This window comes from Eutrigla gurnardus, assembly GCF_963514095.1.
Source record: "Eutrigla gurnardus genome assembly, chromosome: 8".
Classification (NCBI taxonomy): domain Eukaryota; kingdom Metazoa; phylum Chordata; class Actinopteri; order Perciformes; family Triglidae; genus Eutrigla; species Eutrigla gurnardus.
In genome coordinates this window covers 13984372-14008036 of record NC_139922.1, presented here as the reverse complement: position 1 = coordinate 14008036, position 23665 = coordinate 13984372, and the positions used below count along the sequence as shown (strand labels likewise).

Genomic DNA, 23665 nt, shown 5'->3' with positions numbered 1-23665 from the left:
GCTTGGACGAAAGCCGAAGTGTGCCATTGGCTTGAAAAAGAGAGTTTTGCTGAGATTTCCATTATTGTTACAATACGTAACATTTTGGGTACTTGTGACATAACACTGAAAAGTATTTTAACATTATTTAAATCAATGTGAAAACTTCGTGGGGTTCCCTCACTTCATTGGACCATGCATTATTTTATTGTTTGTAGAAAGCTTACAATAAAGCACAGTAAATGCAATTAGTGCACCTTGGATTGATGGAACTCAAACTCTTTTTTGTCTCCCCTTTCTGCCATGTCCCCGGGAGATTACACAAATCCACGACTGAGGACAGCATGATGTGTCTGGCCTGTCATGTTGCTGATTCCACTGGACCTATGCTGACTTTTGACCTGTTCTCCCCTGAGACCTACACAGCCTGTTCTGTTGGACTATCTTTAAATAAATGTTTTGAATGTTTGTTCAATGTCAACATGATAAATGACCACAATATAATATGAACTAAACTGATCTGTAGAATACAATATTGTTCTTTATAGAACCCTCAGAAGACAAGACATATATTTGTGAAAACCTTTGAAAAGGGATGTTTTTAGAACCCCCTGTGTGAGGTCTAGATGAAACCCTTGAAACATGAAAGGGTTCTTAGTGGAACTCCTTTTGTGGGTTCTAGATGAAACCCTTGAAAAACGAAACGGTTCTTAGTGGAACTCCTTGTGTGTGTTCTAGATGAAACCCTTGAAATATGAAAGGGTTCTTAGTGGAACTCCTTGTGTTTGTTCTAGATGAAACCCTTGAAATATGAAAGGGTTCTTAGTGGAACTCCTTGTGTGTGTTCTAGATGAAACCCTTGAAATATGAAAGGGTTCTTAGTGGAACTCCTTGTGTGTGTTCTAGATGAAACCCTTGAAATATGAAAGGGTTCTTAGTGGAACTCCTTGTGTGTGTTCTAGATGAAACCCTTGAAATATGAAAGGGTTCTTAGTGGAACTCCTTGAGCAAATATTTAATTGAGGGTTCATTTAATATTTCGGGGCTTTTGAACTGTTGAAACAAGCAATTAAGTGTTATCTTGAGCTCTTTGAAGGTGAAAGGCATTTCTTTTCACTATTGATGATTATGATGATGAAACTAAACTGATGACTGATCGTGTTTTTTTTGTTAGAACTTCAGACAGTGATTTTTCCTGAAGACTTTATATAATGCCTTCGCTGCTCACATGAACTCCTTCGTATTGAAGGCGAGGAAAGATTGCCTTGAATTAGTTTGCCTCTGGGCCCGACATACAGAGTTCAAACCTTTGACGAGAAACATGTTACAAGGTGTACATATCGGCGTCATGCGACACAGTATCCTGTTTTAGAGTAGGGCACATGTGAAATACTCCCTGCTGCTGAATCAGCATGATCCTGAGGGACAGTTTTCATTTAGGCCATTAAATGTCAAACGGAACGAATTAAATTCTGAGAGGCAAAAGATATGAATTCAAATAGCAAAAAGATATTCAATTGATAATGACATGAACGACAGCTTTCAAATCACGCTGTGACATCTCCAACGTGTTTGATTATTTAATTGAAACATTGTTATTCCTGTGTAGAAGTGATAAAATAAACCAAAATGCCTCACAATACATTTAATTATGTTGTTGCTTTGTGTGTATTAATTGGAAATAACTCTATCTAAAATACATTGAAATTGTTTTCTGTCAAAAATGTGCCATTATTTCCCCTTTCTGTAACTGTCCCCTGCAGGTGGTTTCTGGGACTGATGTATATTTAGTAGAGTTGTAAGTAAGTGGTGGAGGGTTTCAGTGGGAGGGGGCTCTGGGAGCAGTCATCTATAAAGCCGGTGCCTCTCTCGAGAAACAGAGAGTGACAGAGGAGCAGGCTCTGTTATTTCTCCCATTTTTTCCCCTTCTTCGTGTCCACCGGTCTCCGGAACCATGTCCAAGGATCTCCATCCAACCATGGACCCCACAAAGATGGGGCTCGGGCGCTCCATCGCCGTGCTGACGTCGGGGGGAGACGCCCAAGGTGAGCAGAGGTTGAGTGCTTTGTCACAGCTTAATCTTGAACTGTTACGGCACAAAATGAGTCAGAGGGGGTTAAATCCTTCTAACACCATCTTCCATGCTGATGTGTGGGTGAACAACAACCAGCTTACGGGGGCCCAATAAAGTATTGTGTACATCTGAAGTGAGTTCGGGAGCCAAAGAAAGGGCAAGTGACATTTTTCCAAGACGTCAGAGTGGCTCTTTTGAAGGCCAGCTGTCAGCGGTTGATGGACATTTGGCTGTAATGATAAGACGGATTGCATCTCAGATTCACAACACCAACAGCGTTTGATTTCAGCAAAGCTTCAAATGTCCTTACAGTGACCAAGAAAGTTGTGTAGCAGATTTAGAGCATACATTTAGGAGTGTTTGTTGAGCTATCATCCATGAAGAATGTGTTTTCCTTTTGTTGAACTTAAAAGTAGAAAATGACTCAGTCCACTCTAAGTGAAGTTCATGTTCATCTCATGATGTGTTTGTTGTCTGCCCGAACCCGACTCGGACCCTTTATCTGCCCACGTGTTCCCTTATTTCACATCTTTGGGGCTAATTTTAGTGGTGTTGACCTTTTTCTGGTATGGAGGAGAGAAACGCCCCCCCCTCATCCATATCCACAGCTGCTGTCCGCTGAAACAAGAGCTGCAACATGCCAAGCTGCCACAACACAAGCTCACATTGTGGCATTTAGTGTACTGGACATCCAGGGGCGCACACAAGACGTACAGTCCCGTGAACTTGGCTCCTGTCCTTTCCATATCGCTATTTTTGTCTCATCTGATGCCAAAGTGCAGGTCACTTAAAGGTTAAGTCTGAAGCTGATATCTGACAGGAAGTGTGACTTCATCACATGTCATTTGTGTGTCTCAGGTATGAACGCTGCTGTGAGAGCCACAGTCAGGGTCGGCCTCTACACCGGAGCCAAAGTCTACTTTGTTCATGAGGTACAGCTCCATACAGGACATTATGGGGAGCCACCCAAAGCAGAAACATGCACTGATCAATGAGTTTGAGCTCATTTTCTCACATAACATAATAATGTTTAGACTAGTGGAAAGAAAGGTTTCACATACACATTTAGGTCTTTAATGATTACATTTTGCCCATGTGTGTCTGTAGATTTCACCTAAATGTACCCAACGTTAGCCTTAGAAGTTATTCTTAACCTGAAATACAATAAATAATTGTTATTATGTAATCAACAAGGGGAGTTTAATGGTGATATCTATTAGTTAAACGTTTTAAGCCTTATTTTGGTTTTTACTGAATGATTTGTTAATTCATAGCCTGAACTTTAATGAATATATTTTATTCTTAATTTAAAAAAATGTTTGACTCTAATATGTCTATTTAATGAAACAAGAATTTTGAACCTAGCTTTATCCAATTCTCAGATCTGTGTTCTGGAATAACAGTATGTGCAAATATTAAGTAAGATAATGCCCCATATGCATATTTCAGGTAACTAGTAACGCAACACAACTATGATATAAACTGGGTGACTTTCATGGTGTTCTGTCTCATTTATTGATTTTTTTTTTCTACAAAAATTAAGAAAGACACCTTTTTTGCAGTGGAGAGTTAACCTGGTGTATCAGACATACAAACTGCATCTTTATTCAACCACAGTGTGTGTTTCCGTGTGCTGTAGGGTTACCAGGGTCTGGTGGATGGAGGAGACAACATCCGCCCCGCCACATGGGAGAGTGTGTCCATGATGCTACAGCTTGTGAGTGATGTCTGTTTCATGTTTGTGGTGTTTTAAAGGGTGTATTTCTTTTGTAATTTGGGTGAACTGACCCTTGTCTCTTTTCACACACCTACTTGACTTGAAGTCAAGAGCATCCTCCACATCTCACAAGCTCTGATCACATGAGATTTTCTAACGATGATATTAAGTGTCTGGCTCAGGCCTGTATCTGTAGGATGATGGAGATGAAGTTATACTGTGAAGCTCGGGATTCACATTTCTTTCAGTGAGCCATGTTGTCTTAATACAGCGGCCTGATGGGTAGAGAGAGAAGGACACTCTAAGATTTATGAAGTGTATTGAAGTGAGTGACGAACTGGGATCGGGCCATGGTAAATGTCAAGGATATCACTTCTAAACCTTCCCTACTTATTCAAAGCGTAACGCTACCTCACTCAATGACATCTTAATGAGTGTCGTTCCAAAGTGTAATAAAGCTGCCCTGATGTTCATCCCGAGGGGTAATGTTGGATAGCTATCAAGGGAAACATTGTGGGGTTTAATATCAGCATCATCACATTCTTCTTCCTTAAAGCCATATCGCCGCATCTTCTCCTCTTCACCTGACAGGGGGGCACAGTCATCGGCAGCGCCCGCTGCAAGGACTTCCGCACCAGAGAGGGTCGGATGAAGGCAGCTTGCAATCTGGTGAAGCTGGGCATCACCAACCTGTGTGTGATCGGAGGCGACGGCAGTCTCACTGGAGCCAACCAGTTCAGGACTGAGTGGAGCGGGCTGCTGACTGACCTCGTACAGGCTGGTAAAGAGACAAATGTAATGCGGCTATGACAATAATAGAGAGTCCGGGGTTCAGTGTAAAATCCTTCAACCTTTCCACCTCAATTGAAACACAATCTCAGCCTGTACTCTGTTTGCTCGTCCTTCTCTGGATGAAATATATATATGAAGCATATGGCAAGGCATATGATATAAATATATCATGCAATTTCTACAAGAAACCAGCGATAATACTGAAAGGAACATTTACAGGCATTTTATGTTCCTTTTCTTCAATGTTGTAATGTTTTATTTCATGCAGGTAAGATAACAGAGGCAAAAGCCAAGGAATCTTCCCACCTGAACATCGTGGGCATGGTGGGCTCCATCGATAATGACTTCTGTGGCACCGACATGACCATCGGCACCGACTCCGCCCTTCACCGCATCATCGAGGTGGTGGACGCCATCACGACAACCGCACAGAGGTCAGACATCAATGTGACCCTCCCTCTCCTCATGCACACAGTGATGGATGAGATTCATTTTAATATTCAGCGAGGATGAAATTAGATCATAGCGGCAGTAAAGAACAGTGGACACAAAGTGAGTACGAAGCAACACAGTTCTGTTGAAAATAATACAATACAGGTACTAACTGCCACTTTGAGTGTATAAAGAAGTGTGAATGTGGATTGTTTAACTGATTCTTTAAAAGAAAAATGTTATTACAATACATTCTTTTCAATTCTCCTTTTCTTCTTTGACCAAAGTGCTCTCTGTTCGTCCACAGCCACCAGAGGACGTTCATCCTGGAAGTGATGGGCAGACACTGTGGGTCAGTACCTTGTGTGCTTGATCCATTAGTGTGGGTATGTGTTGTGCGTTGATGGGAAAACATCCATGTGTGTACGTATTAAAACATTGGTCTAACAGAATAATAGAATATATTTCCATCTGGTGGAATATATGCTTGGTCATTTAGTCAACATAAATAGGAAATATTTGGTAATTTCTTCACTGTTAATCCATGTTCAAATATACACATTCTTAAAAAATGGCATCAATTTTAATGCTAGAAAGCAGTGAGTCTTTAATGTTTAACACAACATGTATCAAATAAACAAATTGTTATATACACCACAGTTTATCAACTTAAGGATGCAAAATGCTCTCAGAATGAGCAATGCTTATGCCTGAATTATGTGCGCACATTGATGGGGTTATCTCGTGTGTGTACATGTCTGGCTGCAGGTACCTGGCCCTGGTGACGGCTCTGTCCTGCGGTGCAGACTGGGTGTTCATTCCAGAGATGCCACCAGATGAGAACTGGGAGGACCACTTGTGCAGGAGGCTGACGGATGTATGTGTGTCCTACTATACAGATGGAAATGCCTGTTAACCTGCTCTGAACACTACAACAACATTTTATAATATTTTTCTTTCTTTTTTTTTTAGCAAAGGGCAAGAGGTTCTCGCCTGAATGTGATCATTGTGGCCGAGGGAGCGATGTCCAGAGATGGCAAACCGATTACATCTGACATGATCAAGAAGGCAAGCCCTTCTTTTCTAAGTATTATCCCAAGTTGCACAAACAACATGCTACTAACAGGTGGATTTATTTGTCTCTAGTTGGTGACGGACAGACTCGGGTTTGATACCCGCACCACTGTTCTTGGACACGTGCAGCGAGGAGGGACACCCTCAGCCTTTGACAGAATCCTGGTAAGTGTCTGAATAAATGAATAAAACACCAACATGTCCCCACACACACACACACACCTGATGATCTGACCATGTGTGTGTGGTCCAGGGCAGCAGGATGGGTGTGGAGGCGGTGATGGCGCTGCTGGAGGCCACCCCAGACACTCCTGCCTGCGTGGTCAGCCTGTCCGGGAACCAGGCAGTCCGACTGCCGCTCATGGAGTGTGTGCAAGTGGTACGTAAAAATATTTAGTGACTGTACTTTCTCTGTTTGTATTTGTTTTTTTTATTCGTGCGTGTACACTGACGTTGCCGTCGTATGTCGCTCCCTTTGCTTCAGACCAAAGATGTGACTGCCGCCATGTCTGAGGGCAGATTTGAAGATGCCATCAAGCTCAGAGGAAAGTAAGAATTTTAAGTGTAATGTTAATGAGTAATTGAAATGTTCCATCATTTTAAAATGGTAGTATTAATGCATAATCTAAATCATCATCTTTTTTGTATTGATTATATATATTATTATTTTTTTATTATAATTATATGCTGTTAAAGTCTAAAATAACTTTGGGGGACTCTCCAGGCTTCATATAAGTGGTCTCAAGGCATGAAACAAATATACAGGATAAAGTACGAACATTAAAAAAGTATATAAAACATAAAAAAACAGCACAGAAAGTGAAATGATTTGAAAAAAACTGATAGAAATTAAAACCAACATTCAAATATTTAAAAAAAGGAAAGAATGCGTTGTGAACTATCAACACTCATCCTTATTCATGATGTGCAGGAGTTTTGAGAACAACTGGAACACATACAAGCTGCTGGCTCACATCAACCCTCCTGATGTGAAGGTAAGGACCATCCATTTTCTCTCTTTCCACCGTTAATAAAGACGATTCTTTATGAAAAAAAAAATGTATTATTTGAATGTCTTACTGACCAGAGCAACATCAATGTGGCCATCGTGAACGTCGGCGCTCCCTGCGCTGGGATGAACGCCGCCGTCCGTTCGGCTGTCAGGATGGGAATCATCCAGGGACACACCATGCTGTCTGTCCATGATGGCTTTGATGGTCTGGCTCACGGACAGGTACGTGTACATTTCCATCATTTCTCCAGATTTCCTTACGTCATGATTTGGTGAAATGTGTACAGAGTTAAGCAAAATACAAAGCACCCGTAAAGTGTCTAAAATTCATCACTATAACTAAATCATCAGAATAAAACAAAAATAATTAAACATACAAGGCTAATGGTAAGTCTTTACTGAGCATAAGCAGACCTATGTACTCTGGTCAGGCTGTACTAATACTCAATAATACTCTCTTCTCTATTTTGGTTTTCTTTACTTTTTTCTTTCTAAATTTAAAACAACAGAGTCTCTTGATAACAACCATTACAAAAAGTTTTATTTCCATCTATACTGTAAATCAAAATGTCATTATTTGTCTTTGTATCCTTATTGTCATCCATGTTTTAATATGTTTTATATAAAGTACAATATTCAGTTAGTATTTTTTTCTGCCTGCAGATTGAACCGATCGTCTGGACTGACGTGAGTGGTTGGACTGGAAAAGGAGGCTCAATGTTGGGCACCAAGAGGTAAAATATCATTTGTTACTATTTTTTTTCGGTGGTACAGCTTTAACAGTAGCCATAACACGTCTCACTGTCTCTGTTTCCAAAGAACTTTACCAGGTAAACTCTTGGAGGAAATAAGCCAAAACATTGCCAAACACAACATCCATGCGTTGGTGATCATCGGTGGCTTCGAGGTAAAAACACGTGACGGCGATTCTTCTTCTTTAAAACCAGAAGTCATGTCAGCGTTGGCTGATCTCTCCGTCACCAAAGAAGCAGTGACACAAACAAATCTTCATCTTCTCCCCCAACGCAGGCCTACGTGGGAGGCCTGGAGCTGGTTCAGGCCAGAGAGAAATACGAGGAGATGTGCATTCCCATGGTGGTCATCCCTGCCACAGTCTCCAACAACGTCCCTGGCTCTGACTTCAGCATCGGCGCTGACACCGCCCTCAACACCATCACCGCTGTCAGTGCCTCAACAGCACATATGCATGCATGTGTAGCATACAGCTAGATGATCTTCTCCTATGTTCTTTTTTTCTGTAGACCTGTGACAGAATCAAGCAGTCTGCAGCAGGGACCAAGCGGCGTGTGTTCATTGTTGAGACTATGGGAGGATACTGCGGCTACTTGGCCACCATGGCTGGTTTGGCTGCTGGGGCTGATGCCGCCTACATCTATGAGGAAAAGTTTGGCATTAAAGACCTGGAGGTGAGCTGATGACAGGACCTGTTTGTGCAGTTTCCTGCACCTTAAACAGTGATGTGTTCTAATTGTGGTCTGTGGAGTCTAGGTGAACGTAGACCATCTTCTGAATAAGATGAAGACAACAGTGAAGAGAGGTTTGATCCTCAGGTAAGATTTCCGTCAGGTGTGGACTGGATTTGAATTGTGTTATCAGATGTCTGCGTGACTGCGTTCTTCTGAATTGACATGCTTGCATTTATATCACCTAACAAGGACATATTTTTTTGGCAAATGTCATAGTTTTTATGAGTGTTTTTTTCATTCCACATTTTTAGGAATGAGAACAGTAATGCCAACTACACCACTGACTTCATCTTCAACTTGTACTCGGAGGAGGGCAAAGGCGTCTTCGACTGCCGCAAGAATGTCCTCGGACACATGCAGCAGGTATGTTCACGCAGCGAAGTACATGAAACAGATTCTGTCCTTTAGTTTTGTTTGTTACAATATGATCGATGATACAACTCTCTGTCCTTTCTTAAATGCAGGGTGGAACTCCTACACCCTTCGACCGAAACTTTGGCACAAAAATGGGTGCTAAGTCTCTTCTGTGGCTCACTGAGAAACTCAAGGACTGTTACAGGCATGGTAAGTCAAATGTTGGTATCTAATATAAACTTCCAACAGCCAGTGGTTAAGTATAAATACTGTAAGTGCTGCAAGGATCATTTTGAGGTACTTGAACCTACTTGAGCATCACCATTTTGTTAGTGTTACTCTATATTTAAACTTCACTACATTCATCTGACTGCTGTATTTACTGGTTAATTTGCAAACGAAGATGTTATACACAAAACACGTGATCATCTTATAAAATGTGATGCATCGTTTCAGCAAACCACAGTTATATTAAATGGTTAAAATGTAATAGTCAAATGCCACTTACACATTAATGCATCCGTAATTATAATCTAATTATATAATATGTAAACATACAACACTCACACAGGGCAGTAACAACAACTTTTACTTTTGATACTTGTTGCCCCCAATAAATGATCCTTGAATCCTTGAATATAAAGTTTTTTTTATCAGGAATGTCCCATTCATATTGGGATCTCATTTTCAAAGAAGACCTGAGTACATATAAATGAATGCAAAATACAATAATATACGTCAGAATATCACAACATGATGCAAAACTGTTATTTAATTTGTACTTTTACTTCAGTAGAATTTTGAATGCAGTGCTCTTGCTTGTAATGGAGTATTTTTTTTAAATTACTTACTTAAGTAAAGGGTCAGAATACTTCCTCCCCCATTAACAGGAGTTAATAATCCTCTGTTCCGTGGTTAGGACTGATCATTACATGGCATCTTTACTGAACTGTTTAACCTCCTGTGTCCTTAAGGTCGTATCTTCGCCAACACACCAGACTCTGCCTGTGTTCTGGGTATGAGGAAGAGGGCGCTCTGCTTCCAGCCTCTTGCTGAACTGAAGGCAGACACAGATCTTGAGTAATGATTTCCATATGCATATATTTCCATATGTACTAATGCTAGTAACATGTGTAATGGTGTTTTAACGGTGGTAAATGGTGAATCCTCTGTCCGCTGCAGGCACCGCATCCCTAAGACACAGTGGTGGTTGAAAATCAGGCCGATCATGAAGATCCTGGCCAAGTATGACATCAAACTAGACACATCCGAACACGCCGACATGGAGCATGTGATCAAGAAGAGGAATCCTCTTGAGAAATAGACTTCCAAGAACAGAGCAAGGCAATTTTTTGGGGTTCAATTACAGTAGTATTTTTTTGTCCCACTACTTGTCCCCTCTTGGTAAAAGAGCAGCTATCTTATTCTTTCTCATCATTGGGGTCCAGGTAAGAGGCTCAATCTGCAGTGATGTTATGTATCTCCCCCTACTCTCAAAAACGTCAGTGAATCAGATATCAAGAAACTGATTAAAGATACATTTACAAAAGTGTAATTGTTTGTCCTTTATGTTGAATGGTGTGAATAAAATAGTCTGAGAAATGGACATTTCAAATAAAAAGAATTAATTTGCTGTATTTTTCCACAACAGTATCCTGCTACATGTACATGTGCTGACACCTCATATATAAAGGTTTTGAACATGCAGCAATCTGTAGGAAAAAGAGGACACAGATGTGTGTGAAAAACAACCAGACAAGATACTGTAAGAACAAGTGTTGGGCTCCAAGGCTGAAAACATTGAGGGAGTATCAGTGCATCGAGCCGTCTTTATGTATCCACTTACTCCTGTTCAGTGAAACAACTGCAGTGTGGGCAGGTTAAAATGGAGGCATAATCCCTGTAATCTATGTGACATGCTATGACTGCTCTCCTATTTAAGATCCTCTCCGGACATGTTTTAATACTATAAAATGTGCCAAAAAAGGTGAAATAAAGGTTATTAATTCGAAAATTATGAAATGATCTCTAAACTGCCTGCAAGTAAAGAGAAGATGCTTTTAACTTTAATTAAGATACCAGATTCATTTAAATATTCTCCTTTTTACAAACATGCTCTCTATAATTTGATGGGAGCGTGACCAGTGGGGGCATTTTCTCTACCAAACTAATCACCCAATAAGATGTATTTAATTAGCAGTGTAATACAGTGTGACCTAAACCCTTTTGGATTCATTGGTGCTTTCAGTGGCTCATCACCTGAGCCTGATTACATCTGATTACATCACATTTCTCCTTTTTCATTTGACGCAACACAGGAGACCATTAATTAAGCCTTCTGGTAATCACTGAACACCCTTCATGAGCATTCACATGATTGCAGTATATTAACTGTACTAATTATAACAGTATCAAGACAATTATAAAAATGACTTTCAGGGAGTCTGTGTATGGAGTTGTATATTTCAATTCTTTTTTTTCTTACAAATATGATTTTAAATTATGAAACGAACCTGCTTCTTTCAGGCTGGCTTGCATTTCTAATTTTATAATTCAACTTTAGAATAAACGGAGATGAAATTAACTTCATCAATTTAATACAACACAAAATGTCTTCATATACGTATTCTTGACTGGGTTACTGCTCGGGGCATAAATATCGGAATAAGGACTTTATTACACCAAAAAAACACTGTATAAACTACAGTGTGGATCCGGAAAAGGAAAAGGAAATGGCTTCTGCAGAGGTCATCGAGACCTCGCGGTGGCAGCCGGGACGTCGGCGGACTGTGTGCCTGCGCTGAGGAAGGGTGCGTGTCCCCAGTGTCCGCTCCGGTCGCCCGGTAAGGAATGCGCCTCACAAACCCGGTGTGTGGCTTAATATTTGCTGAAACGCCAGCGGGGACTGTGGTCTAAGAAGAGTCATGGTTTGGCATCGGTTATACCATTAGTATCTCAGCGTGCGAGTCCGATTCATTGAGCTAGCTAGCGTTAGCCCGCTTCGTTGATTCATAGCGCGCTAACTTTAGCCTGTAGCACGCCTGCTAGCCGGCTAGCTAGCTTGTAAGCTAGTTTCATAGTGCTGCTGCCAATCCAGTCGAACAGGAAAGAACCAGACTGACTGCTGAACCCCGGTCGCTATTTCGGAGAGAGGAGGTGGTGGCAGGCGGGGCCCGGGAGAACGCGACGGAGTGGAAGTGAGTCCGGAGCGGCTGATGAGTTCAGATCAGAGCGAAGAGCCGCCGCTGCTGCAGGAGGAGGCTGATCCCGGACCGAAGAACGGTGGGAAGGACGAGGCTCCGCTGGGGAGCGAGGGAGGGTCAGGCGGCATGGTGAGTGAGGCCTTCTTTAGCTAACTAGCTAGCTGCTCGCTGGAGACCTGTTAGCACTGTACGCCCCCTTATGCGCGACGAGCGACATTCATTGACGCAAACCGCGACATATTTTAAGATAACGCTACTCAATTTCGGTGTGGCTTTGACTTTGTGACTATTTGCGTGATTGCTATCGGGGTGTTTAATCACGTGGTGATATTGACTGATTATCAGTCTCAGACACAGCACATACTGCAGCACTTGGACGGACTAACGACCAACTTGCAGCCAGTTTACTACCAGCAGGTATTTCTACTCGTATCGTTAGCCTGATCCCCGCTGCAGCCCTACAGACGGCTAGCTAACGCTCGCTTAGCCACTGTAACAACCAAGCTCTTTAAGTAGTTTGCTGAGTAATCATTAGCCCATAAGTTTCACTTATGACACCGCTGTAGAATGACGGTACCTTTATTTCGCAGAGGTACCGATTGAGATGTTTTGGATATGTAACGTTGGGCGATCGATCGCGTAGATTATTGACCGAAGGGCAAACGTTCATTCACCAACGTTATCCGTTAGCTAATCGCGCTGCTAGCTAACCGCGCTAGCGCAATGACATGCGTTGCAAATACCTGGCCTGTTCTGCGCAGCACAGTCAGCTGACATTACTTGGCTTGTAATGGCCTGCAACACAGAAGCATGCATTGTAACCCTGTGTCAAGTTGCACGGCACACAAATGTCCGTGCTCCGCTGAGTGACACCGAGGCCTAATCGTGTGGCACAGCCATTCTCGTCTAAGTTGGCTGGACAGAAGCGTCTTGAGGCACATTGTACCTGGCAGCTGTACTTGTCAGGTCGAGTGCTTTTGCAACAAAAAGAAAAAGGGGTGGATCTCTTAGCAGGTGGCAATTGACAATGTTAAAAGAAGGCGTTTTAAAAGTAGTGTGCATCTGTCCCCAACTCCCGTTTTGGATAAACGCATAATCCACAATTGGTTCAAAGGTTCAGTATCTGTATTCCTTAATATGTACAGCATGTGATCTATTCTCGGCCATGTATTTTTGCAAGCTCTGGATTTCTCATGCCAGTGGACAGCCCTTTTTGATACAGCGAGCCAGGTCTAATACTTGATTAATGTTTATTTAAAAATATAAATATGTTGCTATAAGAAACACTAATAAATCTTAACATTATGTTCCTTGATTTGTAAACATTTATTACGACACATATGTTGTGGTTACTCAAAGCTGTTATAATCATCCACCTCCAGGAGGTTTACGGGGTCATACCCTCTTTGTCTTTTTTGTCACATTTCATTGCACTTCTCCGGTTCCCCCAACCCCACCCCCAACATAAGTTGGTAGTAATTAGTGAACTCTGCTGCAGGTGTAGTGGTGGTTGGCTGTAGCCTGCATGCTATGAGTCCTCTAGCACATTTTATTGTTTGTGAAGGTTTTACAGTTCCCACATTTGCATTATTACATCAAGATTTCCACTTTATAGATTTCCGAAGGCCACTGGCTCTTATACTTATACTGCTAGCTGTTAGGTTAATTTAATGCACTGAAGATGCCTGATGCTAACTGCTCAATATTAAACACAATGTGACTCCTGTGTGTTTGTATTGATATACAAATGAGTGTTACTGCCATGGCTACAAAACACACTGGGTACAGTGCATTAAAAATCTGTTTAACAGCTCAGACTTCTTTGACATTAGTCTGGATCTAAGTATGATGCCAAGCACAGACGAGACAGTGAGTCATTGAGAATACTAAATACATGTTACTCATTGTAGTGTACTCTTGGTTGCAGACCAAGCACATCGGTCACATTCAAAGCTGTCAAATATGAATAAACTAGGGCTGGGCAATATATTGACTATTGTCAATGTAATAATATCAATGTCCTGATATGTGACTAGATATCATTTTGGATTTTGGATGTGATGTTATGGCATAAGAATGGTCTTTTCTTGCTTTTAAAGGCTGCATAACAGTAAAGTAGTAATTTTCTCTGTGTACATTGTGTTTTAAGCTAAAATAACTGCTTGTTATTGAGTTGATATGAATTGAACTTTGCTAATCCTTCTGTTTCTGATGTGAAGGTCACCTCTAAGGGCGCCGGTTTGAACCCAAATGCCAAGGTGTGGCAGGAGATGCCTGTGGCCCCCAGCGAGGCTGTTACCAACAGTCCTCATTGGCCCCCCTCAGACATCAGTGAGGGTGAGATAGATTTCCATCAGCCCAATTAAATATGATTGATTAATTGATTTTTTTATTATTTTTTATTATTACAATTGCCAGGGGTTTAAAGTATGTGGAAAAATGTTTCTTCCTCAAACTGGACAGTACCATTCTGTCTGTTGATTAAAAAATATACCATTTGTTCATGTTCAATTAAAAATGTAAATTTTCACCCTTTTTCTTTTTTCTTTATACATAACACCTGTATACATATAAAAGTACACACACAGTACTGAGCAAAACATTGGAAGATGTATACGACCTCTAGAGACTATATTAAGCAGCCCTTAAAATGGACTGTTCTGTTGTTTGTTGAGAATGAAAACACTCTACCTTGTTCACAGGTTATTCTGAGCCTACGTCTGCTGGGTGCAAGCAGTACACCGTGGGATTCACGGCCCCGGATGACAGCAGCTCCACAGCAACAGCTGACATAGCAGTAAATGGAATGGACCCTCCAGAGTTGGGCTTTTCCCCCACAGAGTCCACCACGGGGACCTCAGGTTAGTCTCGTCACATGAAGTCGTCCACACACCGAGAATGCAACTAAGGATTATTCTTTCAATACATTATATTCCTTTGTACTTTGGATGTGATATAAAACTGTATGGTCTAACATCAAAAACGGTCTCCACAGCTCCAATACAATACTGTTTGGGGATTATTGCCTTAGAAATATGCTTTTTATCATATCAGTGTTTGTTTTCATACCAACTAATGACCTTGGCAGGGGACTTTACTGAGTTCTAACCAGTGGGTAGAGTCGTTAGTTGACATGCCTGCAGACTGTTGGCTCTTTATGCCACATGATTTAATCAACTTTATTTTCCACAAAATTACATTTGTCTTGCAGCCAGGTGAAACTTGACACAAATGCTGCAACATACAGTTATTTGTATTTCATTTACCACATTCACATAGAAATCCTGTGTTTGACTCTGGATAATTAACAGCGATCAACCCTTGCTGGACTGGTTGTCACTTCTCACATAAGACCCTTTGCTTAAAGGGGTACTGCATATACCTGTTTCACAGGCTCACCAGTATGCATTATTAAATACTACTTGCCCATTACTACTTAATACGTCTTTTGATGATTTCAGATTGCTTGATGTCGCTGCAATACTTATAATAATGGATTGGTGTGAAGTGCCAACTTGGAATTGACTTGGGACATGACAGCTCTGCCGATTTATAAAACATGTAAGACTTTAAGAACAGTTGTGTTGTGATACTAACATTTTGTTTTTGGTTCTCAGTGGATTCCAAAACTGAAGAACGATCTCAGCTCTCCTCTGAGAATCTACGAGACTCTCTGAAGAAGGAGCTAGAGTTTTATTTCTCCAGGTGAGAGACGAGCACCCACACCACCGTTTTCTATTGTAGAATTTGAAAAGTGGACTCATTACCAAATCAAAAGGTGGCTAATCTACTTGGATTTGTTTTGTAATTCAGAGAAAACCTCTCAAAGGATTTGTACCTGATGTCCCAGATGGACAGTGATCAGTTTGTCCCTATTTGGACTATAGCCAGCATGGAGGGCATCAAGGTCCTCACCACCGACATGGACCTCATCCTGGATGTGTTGAGATGTAAGTGGATAATTGTAAAATTAACAACCACCTGCATATTTATCGGATGTGTCTTTTAAATACCTTGAATTTCCCCTCAGCATCTCCTATGGTACAAGTGGATGAGAAGGGGGAGAAAGTGCGTCCTAATCACAAGCGGTGCATTATCATCCTGAGGGAGGTCCCTGAAACCACTCCTGTTGAGGTAGAGCTAACTTGTGCTGATATAGCCTGTCTTTGGAAACATAAATTTTTTTGATGTAGAAGTTTATCTAAAGTTACCATTCGTTGCATGTAATTCACAGGAAGTGGAGTCACTGTTCAAAAATGACAACTGTCCAAAGGTGATAAGTGTTGAGTTTGCACACAACAACAACTGGTACATCACATTCCAATCAGACACCGATGCTCAACAGGTAATACACATCAAATTACACTTTTCTCTAAACTGTCTGAAACTGTCAGTCGACCTGCTCCACCTTGAATTGCCTGATGATTCTTCCTTATGCACTTCTAGGCATACAAGTATTTGAGAGAGGAAGTAAAAACATTTCAGGGAAAACCCATTATGGTGAGTTATGTTGAAACCGCTGTCATTTTGGAAAGGGTCTTTTGTGAAGTTATTTTGAGTTGTTCCATTCTTTGCTCTTACCCTGTTTTTCCATGCTGACAGGCCAGGATAAAGGCGATCAACACGTTCTTTGCAAAGAATGGCTACCGTAGCATGGACAGCAGCCTGTACGCTCAGCAGTCCCAGAGCCAGTCCCAGTACAGCTCTCCGCTCTACATGCAGCACGTGTACCCCCAGCAGCAGTACCCAGTCTACGGAATTGTACCTCCCACCTGGACGCCTTCGCCCACACCGTACTTTGAAACTCCTCTGGTGAGACATGCCTACTACCTTCATGCACTTATTGAAACATTTCAGTTTTCCTGTTCATTTTGTGTCTGTTATCAGCCACATGTATAAAATGTGATGCAAATGATAAACCTTGAATGCCATCTTGTTTTTTGTAATATGTGAAGAGAAATGCATCGGGTGAATTCAAAAAGATCCTTCCTTTCTTACAATATGAATTGTCGGACTGTATTTTGCATAATGGGTTAGTAAAAATGTTCTGTGTTTAAACTGTTTTATGCTTACAGGGCATTTCTTTTCAGGTCCTATCCAGTAACTGAATACATAACTTGATAAATGATCTTTTCCCTTGTGCAGGCACCATTTCCCAACAGTAGCTTTGTGAATGGATTTAGCTCTGCTGGACACTACAAAACTGGCTCCGGCGCTCTTAATATCACTCGACCATTCAACAGAAACCGGTAAGGACTTTCTTTCTAGATGCCTTTTTTTTTTTACGTCGTTTTGTTTGTTTTGTTTTGACTTAAATAGAAGTCAGTTCTTTGCCATAACATATTCTAATTGGAATATTTAACCGCTGTGTGACTGTTTGCATGATGTTAAACCTTGAGCATCGGATCATCTACAGTTAATATCTTCATCTAAAGATAATGTGACCTCACCGGGGAATTGTTCTTCACGCCCTGTCTTCTTACTGTCCCCACAGTGTCCCCCTCTATTCAAGAAAGAATGTTATAAATGCCTTCAGGTACCATTATATTACAATAAGACTCATCGCTACCCTCATTTCTTACCATACTGCAAAAGTGTAATGATTTGCATAATGGGGCCCTTGCCTTCTGCCAGTCAGACTTTTATGCCCATGATCCTTTTCATCTGTGTGTAAATGTTGCCAGGTAATGGACATCTTGGATTTGTCATGCCATTTGATAAATGTAGGATTGCCTACTAAACGGCAGCAGCTGCTCTCTGATTCTGAACAACTGGCATTTTCCTTTTTGTGGCTCCAAAATGTCCTCTTTGCATGGACATTATTACACGTTATGGCTTTTTCCATCACAACTAACTACCTATTTTATTTGTTCATTGTTCTTCTTAGTTAGTTTTTTTCGCCGCTTTCTTTGTCAGTGATTGTATTACCACATGCTTGTGTGATATGCTATAACAAAGAAATGACAGTAAATCTGGAGTGGAGTCTAGGTCAGACTGCTGTACAGCTTTAATGGCGCATGCTTTAAATGTTTCAGAGATATGACAACTTTGTTTATATAGGGGAAAAAGCAGCTTCACAAAGAAATATCTCACTGCATTCTAAAGTCAGACCTGATGATGAGATCAAGATGCGCATAGAGGGAAACCAGAGAGTGGAGTAACTGACTTTGGCTCCCCCCCCCCTTTTCCCCTCTTCATCTTTTCCCTTTTTCTTTCTCTATCTTTCCTTCCTCCAAAGTCGGGACCTTCACTCCTGTCCCAATGAGCGTTCAGATTATGAGATCTGAGGGTCAAAGGTGCTTTAGAAGATCAGTCCTTGTAAATCACGCTGCTAGGTCTTTGTCAAAGAATCTGCGTCAAAGTGTTATTTGTTGTGAATTAAGATACGTCTAGGTCTTACATGGGCGTTGGAAGCTCTTCTCAATAGGTTTAGGATTTGTTGCAGATTCAGACGTGTTCAGTATGTTGCCATCAAAGTGTCCACAGCTTTAACCCCCTCCCCCTGCATGTCTACACAATCACCCAGAAGACATTGCATGCTGTCTTATTCCTCCAGCAAACTGTGAACACCAGTGTTTCCATTGAACTCAGTTGGCTGTTTCAGCCTCGGTTATCTGAAGCGTATGTTGATGGACCCGCAACAAATGGCACTCTGTTAATATGGGCTTATTGCTGTCCGCTCTAATTCCCATCTCGCAACCACTCTCATGACGGTGTAGTTTTCTATATGTGATGACATAAATGTCCAAACACAAGCTCCAGTTATAGGACCATACAGTAGGTTAACATGTCATAGCTTAACTGTAAAACTGCTTATTAAGATAACGATAGCACTTAGCCTATTTGTTTTGCTGAAAAACATAGGTAATGGTTAGTTTAAAAACAAAGTCCTGGTGTCCTTTCTTGTATTGGTTATGCTCCATTATTTTCAACATTCTGGTTGCAAACTGGAAAGGAAACACTGGTTACCAGTATGCTTTAAGAATATTTTACACTTAATGTTGGTCGTGCCCATCTTCACCTTTTTTCTCCCCTGCAACAGAAATCATGTGAAGCCCCAGGTGAGGACAAATGAGCTGACCGCAGCATCTATAACACCTGTCCCCTTGGAGAGTCTGCCTGGACTGCGTAGCCCGCAGACCCCCGCTTCCGTCGCTGGCTCCGGCGCCACCCCCACCATCACAGCCATCCCGGTCCAGACCGCCTCTGATCTGAGCTCAGCATTCTCGCATCTCTCCTCCTCTTCGGATCCCAGTGATGACAATGGGATGGCTGGACGTGGAAGGTAAACCTGTTTTACCTGACTGTAATGGCTGCTTATCAATGGTTGTGACTTGATCAGTGACAAATGACCGTTGAGTTGCTGTTGAAAGACTATTTATTTGCATTTCAGACGGAGCACAACCTACAGAGGAACACGGAGGAGGCGAGAAGATGACCGGATTGCGGTATTTACCAGTTTTCATGTTAACCTTACATTTTGATGTTGTATTTAAACATGAACCATGTTGTGATCTTTGTTTGTTGGCTCTATTTCAATTTCTCAGAGGCCTGTACCGCTAGCAGAGGTCAAGGTTTCGCCACCCAAGTTTGACTTGGCTGCTACCAACTTCCCACCTCTTCCCGGCTGTGTGGTCAGTACACAGGGAGAGCCAGTGCTGGAAAACCGAATGTCAGACGTCGTACGTGGTTTATACAGGGACAAGGTAAGAAGAAATTAAGACATTTGCAACAATTAGTACATTTCTTGGTTAAGTGCAGAGTGTGAATGCCTTCTTGCTTTTTATAGACTGAACAAGCCAATAAAGAAGCCACTGTGAGTCCAGGTTCGAGCCAACCTCCAGTCACAGAGGATGCTGTGGCTGTATCGAGTCTTGCCCCTGCAGCGGCGAAGTCATCTACACAACCACTTGGACCTTCTGCACCTGGGTACAACTGCCACAATAATAAGACTTTCATCAGGGTATTTAGTGCTTGACCTCAAACGCCTGTATTAAACTAAACTTGATTGTCTGAAACTCTTGTTCCGACAGTATCACTCGTCAGGAGAAGAGGGTTGAACGGGCAGAGCCTCCACCTCCAAAAGCAGCTCCACGCACACCTGTTCAAACTATCGTGACCCTCCCCCCCACCACACAACCTGTGCCTAGCTCCAGGCCTCAGGCCCCTGCTGCTGCTGCTGCCGCCGCCTCCACACCAGCGACTCCCAGCATGCCGGCCCCTGCTACAGCCACTATTCCCACCCCTGCACAGGTGAGGATCTGTTGTAATGACAGCTTGCACTTGAGCCCAGTTGTCTTCCTGATGATGAGATCATTTGCGCATAGAGGGAAGTGAGGTAGTGGACTGACTGACTTTGGTTCTCTCGCTTCTCTCTACCTGTCACTCTCCTTCAGTGTCTATCTTTAAGCTGTTTCTACCCTTTCCCACCAAACGTCCAGAACGTTCACTCCTCCACCAATGAGCGTTAAGATTATGAGATCTGAGGGAATTGATGGATGACAATAATGAAATGTAATTTATAAATGGGAGTCTGTGCTGCATCCTTTTTGTAAATGTGCTCTTTCCCTACCTTTGTTCAGGAGCCACGTAAGCTCAGCTACGCCGAGGTGTGCCAACGACCACCCAAGGACCCTCCGCCGGCGGCCCCTGCCCCAGCTTCTACGGGCATCACGTCAGGCCAGCCGTTACGTGAGTTGCGCGTGAACAAGTCTGAGGAGCCAGGCTCCAGCAGTGGTTCTGGAGACAAGCAAGAGAGAGGCCATGACAGGGAGGGGGGCTGGGAATGCAAGGAGAGCCGACCACCTCGTGAACGTGACTCTCAAGGCTACTACCGCAGCAATGGCCCTAGAGGCGCTGGAGGCCTCAAGTTCCGGGACCAGAGGCGCCCACCTCAGGCCCGACGCAGCTCCCCGCAGGGAGGCTACAGGCACACTGGCAAAGAGCAGAATATCCCACCAGTATCGCCAAAGTAAAAAAAAAAAAAAAAAAAAACACTTTATGAATGGGGGAAAAAAAAGATGTATGAATATATACATGGATATATATAATTATATAAAAATGAATAACATAAAAGCAACAACATTATGGTAGCCACCTTCCCCCCCTGGAACTTGTCCAAAGCAAAGTTTTTAAAATGACAATAAGACCTGGACATCCTGGACAAATGGGCAAAATGACACCTGAAGAACTTTTGAGTGATTTGAAAAGGAAACAAATATTTTGTTTTGCCCTCCAGCGTTATGCTTAAAAGAATTTAAGTATGATTTATCTGGAGGCAGTCTCATTTGTGCTCTGCTAGGAAGAGGTGGGATGCTGGGCTGTGTAAATGGCCCTCTACCTTTTTTTTGATTTTAAAGAATAGATGTCTGCAAGAACAATATGCACTAAGAAGAAAAGAACATGCATATATGTCATGTACATATACAAAGATATCACTAACACGCAATGAGACATCAGTTTTAGTTTTTTTTTTTTTCTTGTGTGCTTAGATTTGCAAGTATGACTGAAAGGTTGACTGATGTCTGTGTATGCATTGATTGTTAAGCAACTTGATTGAAGTGCTACAGTGTGCTGTTGCACTGATATAATTAAATGGAAGTTTTTTTTATTTTATTTTATTTCTTTTTTTACATCAGAGACTCAGAATCATTGTCCTGAAACTGGACTCTGTGGTCTTCTAATGTATATTCATAAAATATGTTCTATGGTGGTATTTTGATCCTGGTTCATAATTGGCTTAAATTGTATCAGTCGGATATCAAACTGTTGATGTGTGGTTTTGTTTGAAGCCGAAATCCACTTTGGGGTGCTCACTGGGCTTTTGGCCACGGTGAACCTGCTTGCCTGGTCCAGAGTTTTTCATGTTAACTTTTATCTCCGTTCATTTGAATCCATTTTTGGGGTCTACCCACTCTGATGGATTCACAACATTGTCATGTTTATCAGTCAGGTTCTCTGTTTACATGTTTTTGGTAGTAGGGTGATGTTTTCCAAGAGAAATAAAAGAATAGGTTAATGATAACATTTGACTGTGCACCTGGTGGTTTGGCTTTTCTACATCACAGGATATCCAGGTTAAGCTTATATCTGTGAATTGTTCTTAACAATGGCATAGTGTCAAAAATAGACAGAGTGCGGTTAGCTGAGGAGGATAGCAACATGATATCTGGCAAGTCAAGGAAAATAAAATTGGAACATTTTCACGTGCTATGTGCCAGCTGCCTATGATCATAGTGTGCTAGAATAAAGTTTTGATTTTTATTGACAAGATCTGCTAAATAATGTAGTCTTGGGAAACTTTTGGCCCAGTGAAACTGGATTTTAAAGAAGCTGTAGAGGTGTAGTTGCCTATGCTTTATTGTGATAACCCTTCACTAGATAACGTGTGTGGGAGAATGTAATTGTTCTAGTACTGAATTTACAGAGGCAGTCTTTTGAGGGCAGATATCCACCAGATTGTTTTATGCTTTTAGGGTGAGTTTGCTGGGTTTTTTTCTTTTTCTTTTTCTTTTCATTCTTTTTTTTTTTTTTTTTTTTGAAAAACAGATTGACGTAGAATTTGAAGTTTGACTCACTGTATGTATTGCTTTTTAAATTTATTTATTTTAATTCTGATGCACAACGCTTTTCTCCCAATCTTGGTAGGCTGGTTTCCCCAAAGTTGTGTGAAATCGCATTGGCAAAATAAAACCATGCATATGACATTTATATACTGTTGGAGATGTCAGCTGAGCGAAAATACTTGATGCATTGACTTTGGGTTTAGTAATGCAGTAAAACGAGTAACCAATCACTGGGGCTGTTATTTCTTTTTCATTAATGAGTATGAGCAGCTAGTGATTTAGTATAATTAAATAAATGCACTAACTTGTTTAAAAAAAAAAAATCTTACTCATGATTAATGTGAAATCATTTTAGAATATGGTTGTTAACAGGCTTGCAAATACCTACAGGAATCCCCCCCCTCCATATGATTGGGTTATTTTCTGTTAATTCGGGCGTGGGTGGCAAGAGGAAATATAGTAATGGATCAACCATGTGTTTGAGACACAATCCTAGAACTGTATGAAATGTCACCAAAAATAAATTATTTTGATTTGGCTTTCCAGTGTCACACTTCTTTATGCTATCTTGTGTTTTGTACGCTACATGCATGGGTTTATAAATGAATCAGCTGTGAAGTCCCTTCCAAGTTTTAATCTTCTGCTCAAGTCACCCCTTTTACAGCTGTAACTATCAAAGCACAGCATCAGGTTTAGTTTTTTAATTTTTTTTTATTATTTTTTTTAAGGTTGGAGCCATTTCACGCAAGACTGAGGGTGGAATCGAATGGTCTCGTTTTCAAATGAAATTGAGAAATGTCTTTTAAATGTTGCAAGATGAACAATGCCAGTGAGACCTTTTCCTGCAGAAAATTGTAAAGATCATAAAGTCAATAATGAATGAACTTAAGCAAAATATAGCTTTTGTCAACAATTTAAAATACCAGTTGGGTTCAGGCTCAGTTTGTGTCAGTTTTCCACAATAATGTTACAATTT

General features: G+C 41.4%; 2 protein-coding genes across 3 annotated transcripts; both read left to right on the top strand.

The window, feature by feature from the left end:
• The first annotated feature begins 1862 nt into the window (after nt 1-1862).
• On the top strand, nt 1863-10476 carry LOC311016628 (ATP-dependent 6-phosphofructokinase, muscle type-like). Its single transcript, XM_084014461.1, is given in 22 exon segments — nt 1863-2024; nt 2912-2985; nt 3693-3770; nt 4362-4551; nt 4831-4996; nt 5302-5346; nt 5763-5871; nt 5967-6137; nt 6141-6233; nt 6322-6447; nt 6553-6617; nt 7000-7063; nt 7156-7302; nt 7744-7814; nt 7900-7987; nt 8110-8262; nt 8343-8507; nt 8590-8651; nt 8819-8930; nt 9032-9131; nt 9896-10001; nt 10104-10476. Coding segments are annotated over 22 exon segments (2418 nt in total). The 5' UTR covers nt 1863-1933; the 3' UTR covers nt 10246-10476.
• A 1190-nt stretch (nt 10477-11666) lies between these two features.
• Nucleotides 11667-23227, top strand: larp4aa (La ribonucleoprotein 4Aa). Of its 2 annotated transcripts, XM_084015813.1 has the most exons (17): nt 11667-12253; nt 14344-14461; nt 14827-14985; nt 15742-15829; nt 15938-16074; nt 16155-16258; nt 16359-16469; nt 16571-16624; nt 16727-16936; nt 17270-17373; nt 17619-17660; nt 19167-19409; nt 19518-19572; nt 19672-19830; nt 19914-20053; nt 20158-20377; nt 20707-23227. In XM_084015813.1, the coding sequence occupies exons 1-17, from the start codon at nt 12137-12139 to the stop codon at nt 21097-21099; spliced, it is 2454 nt and encodes an 817-aa protein (XP_083871939.1). In that variant the 5' UTR covers nt 11667-12136; the 3' UTR covers nt 21100-23227. The 2 variants fall into 2 exon arrangements, with proteins under 2 accessions (XP_083871939.1, XP_083871940.1); XM_084015814.1 differs by lacking the exon at nt 17619-17660 and having other exon boundaries at nt 11668-12253.
• The last annotated feature ends 438 nt before the right edge of the window (nt 23228-23665 follow it).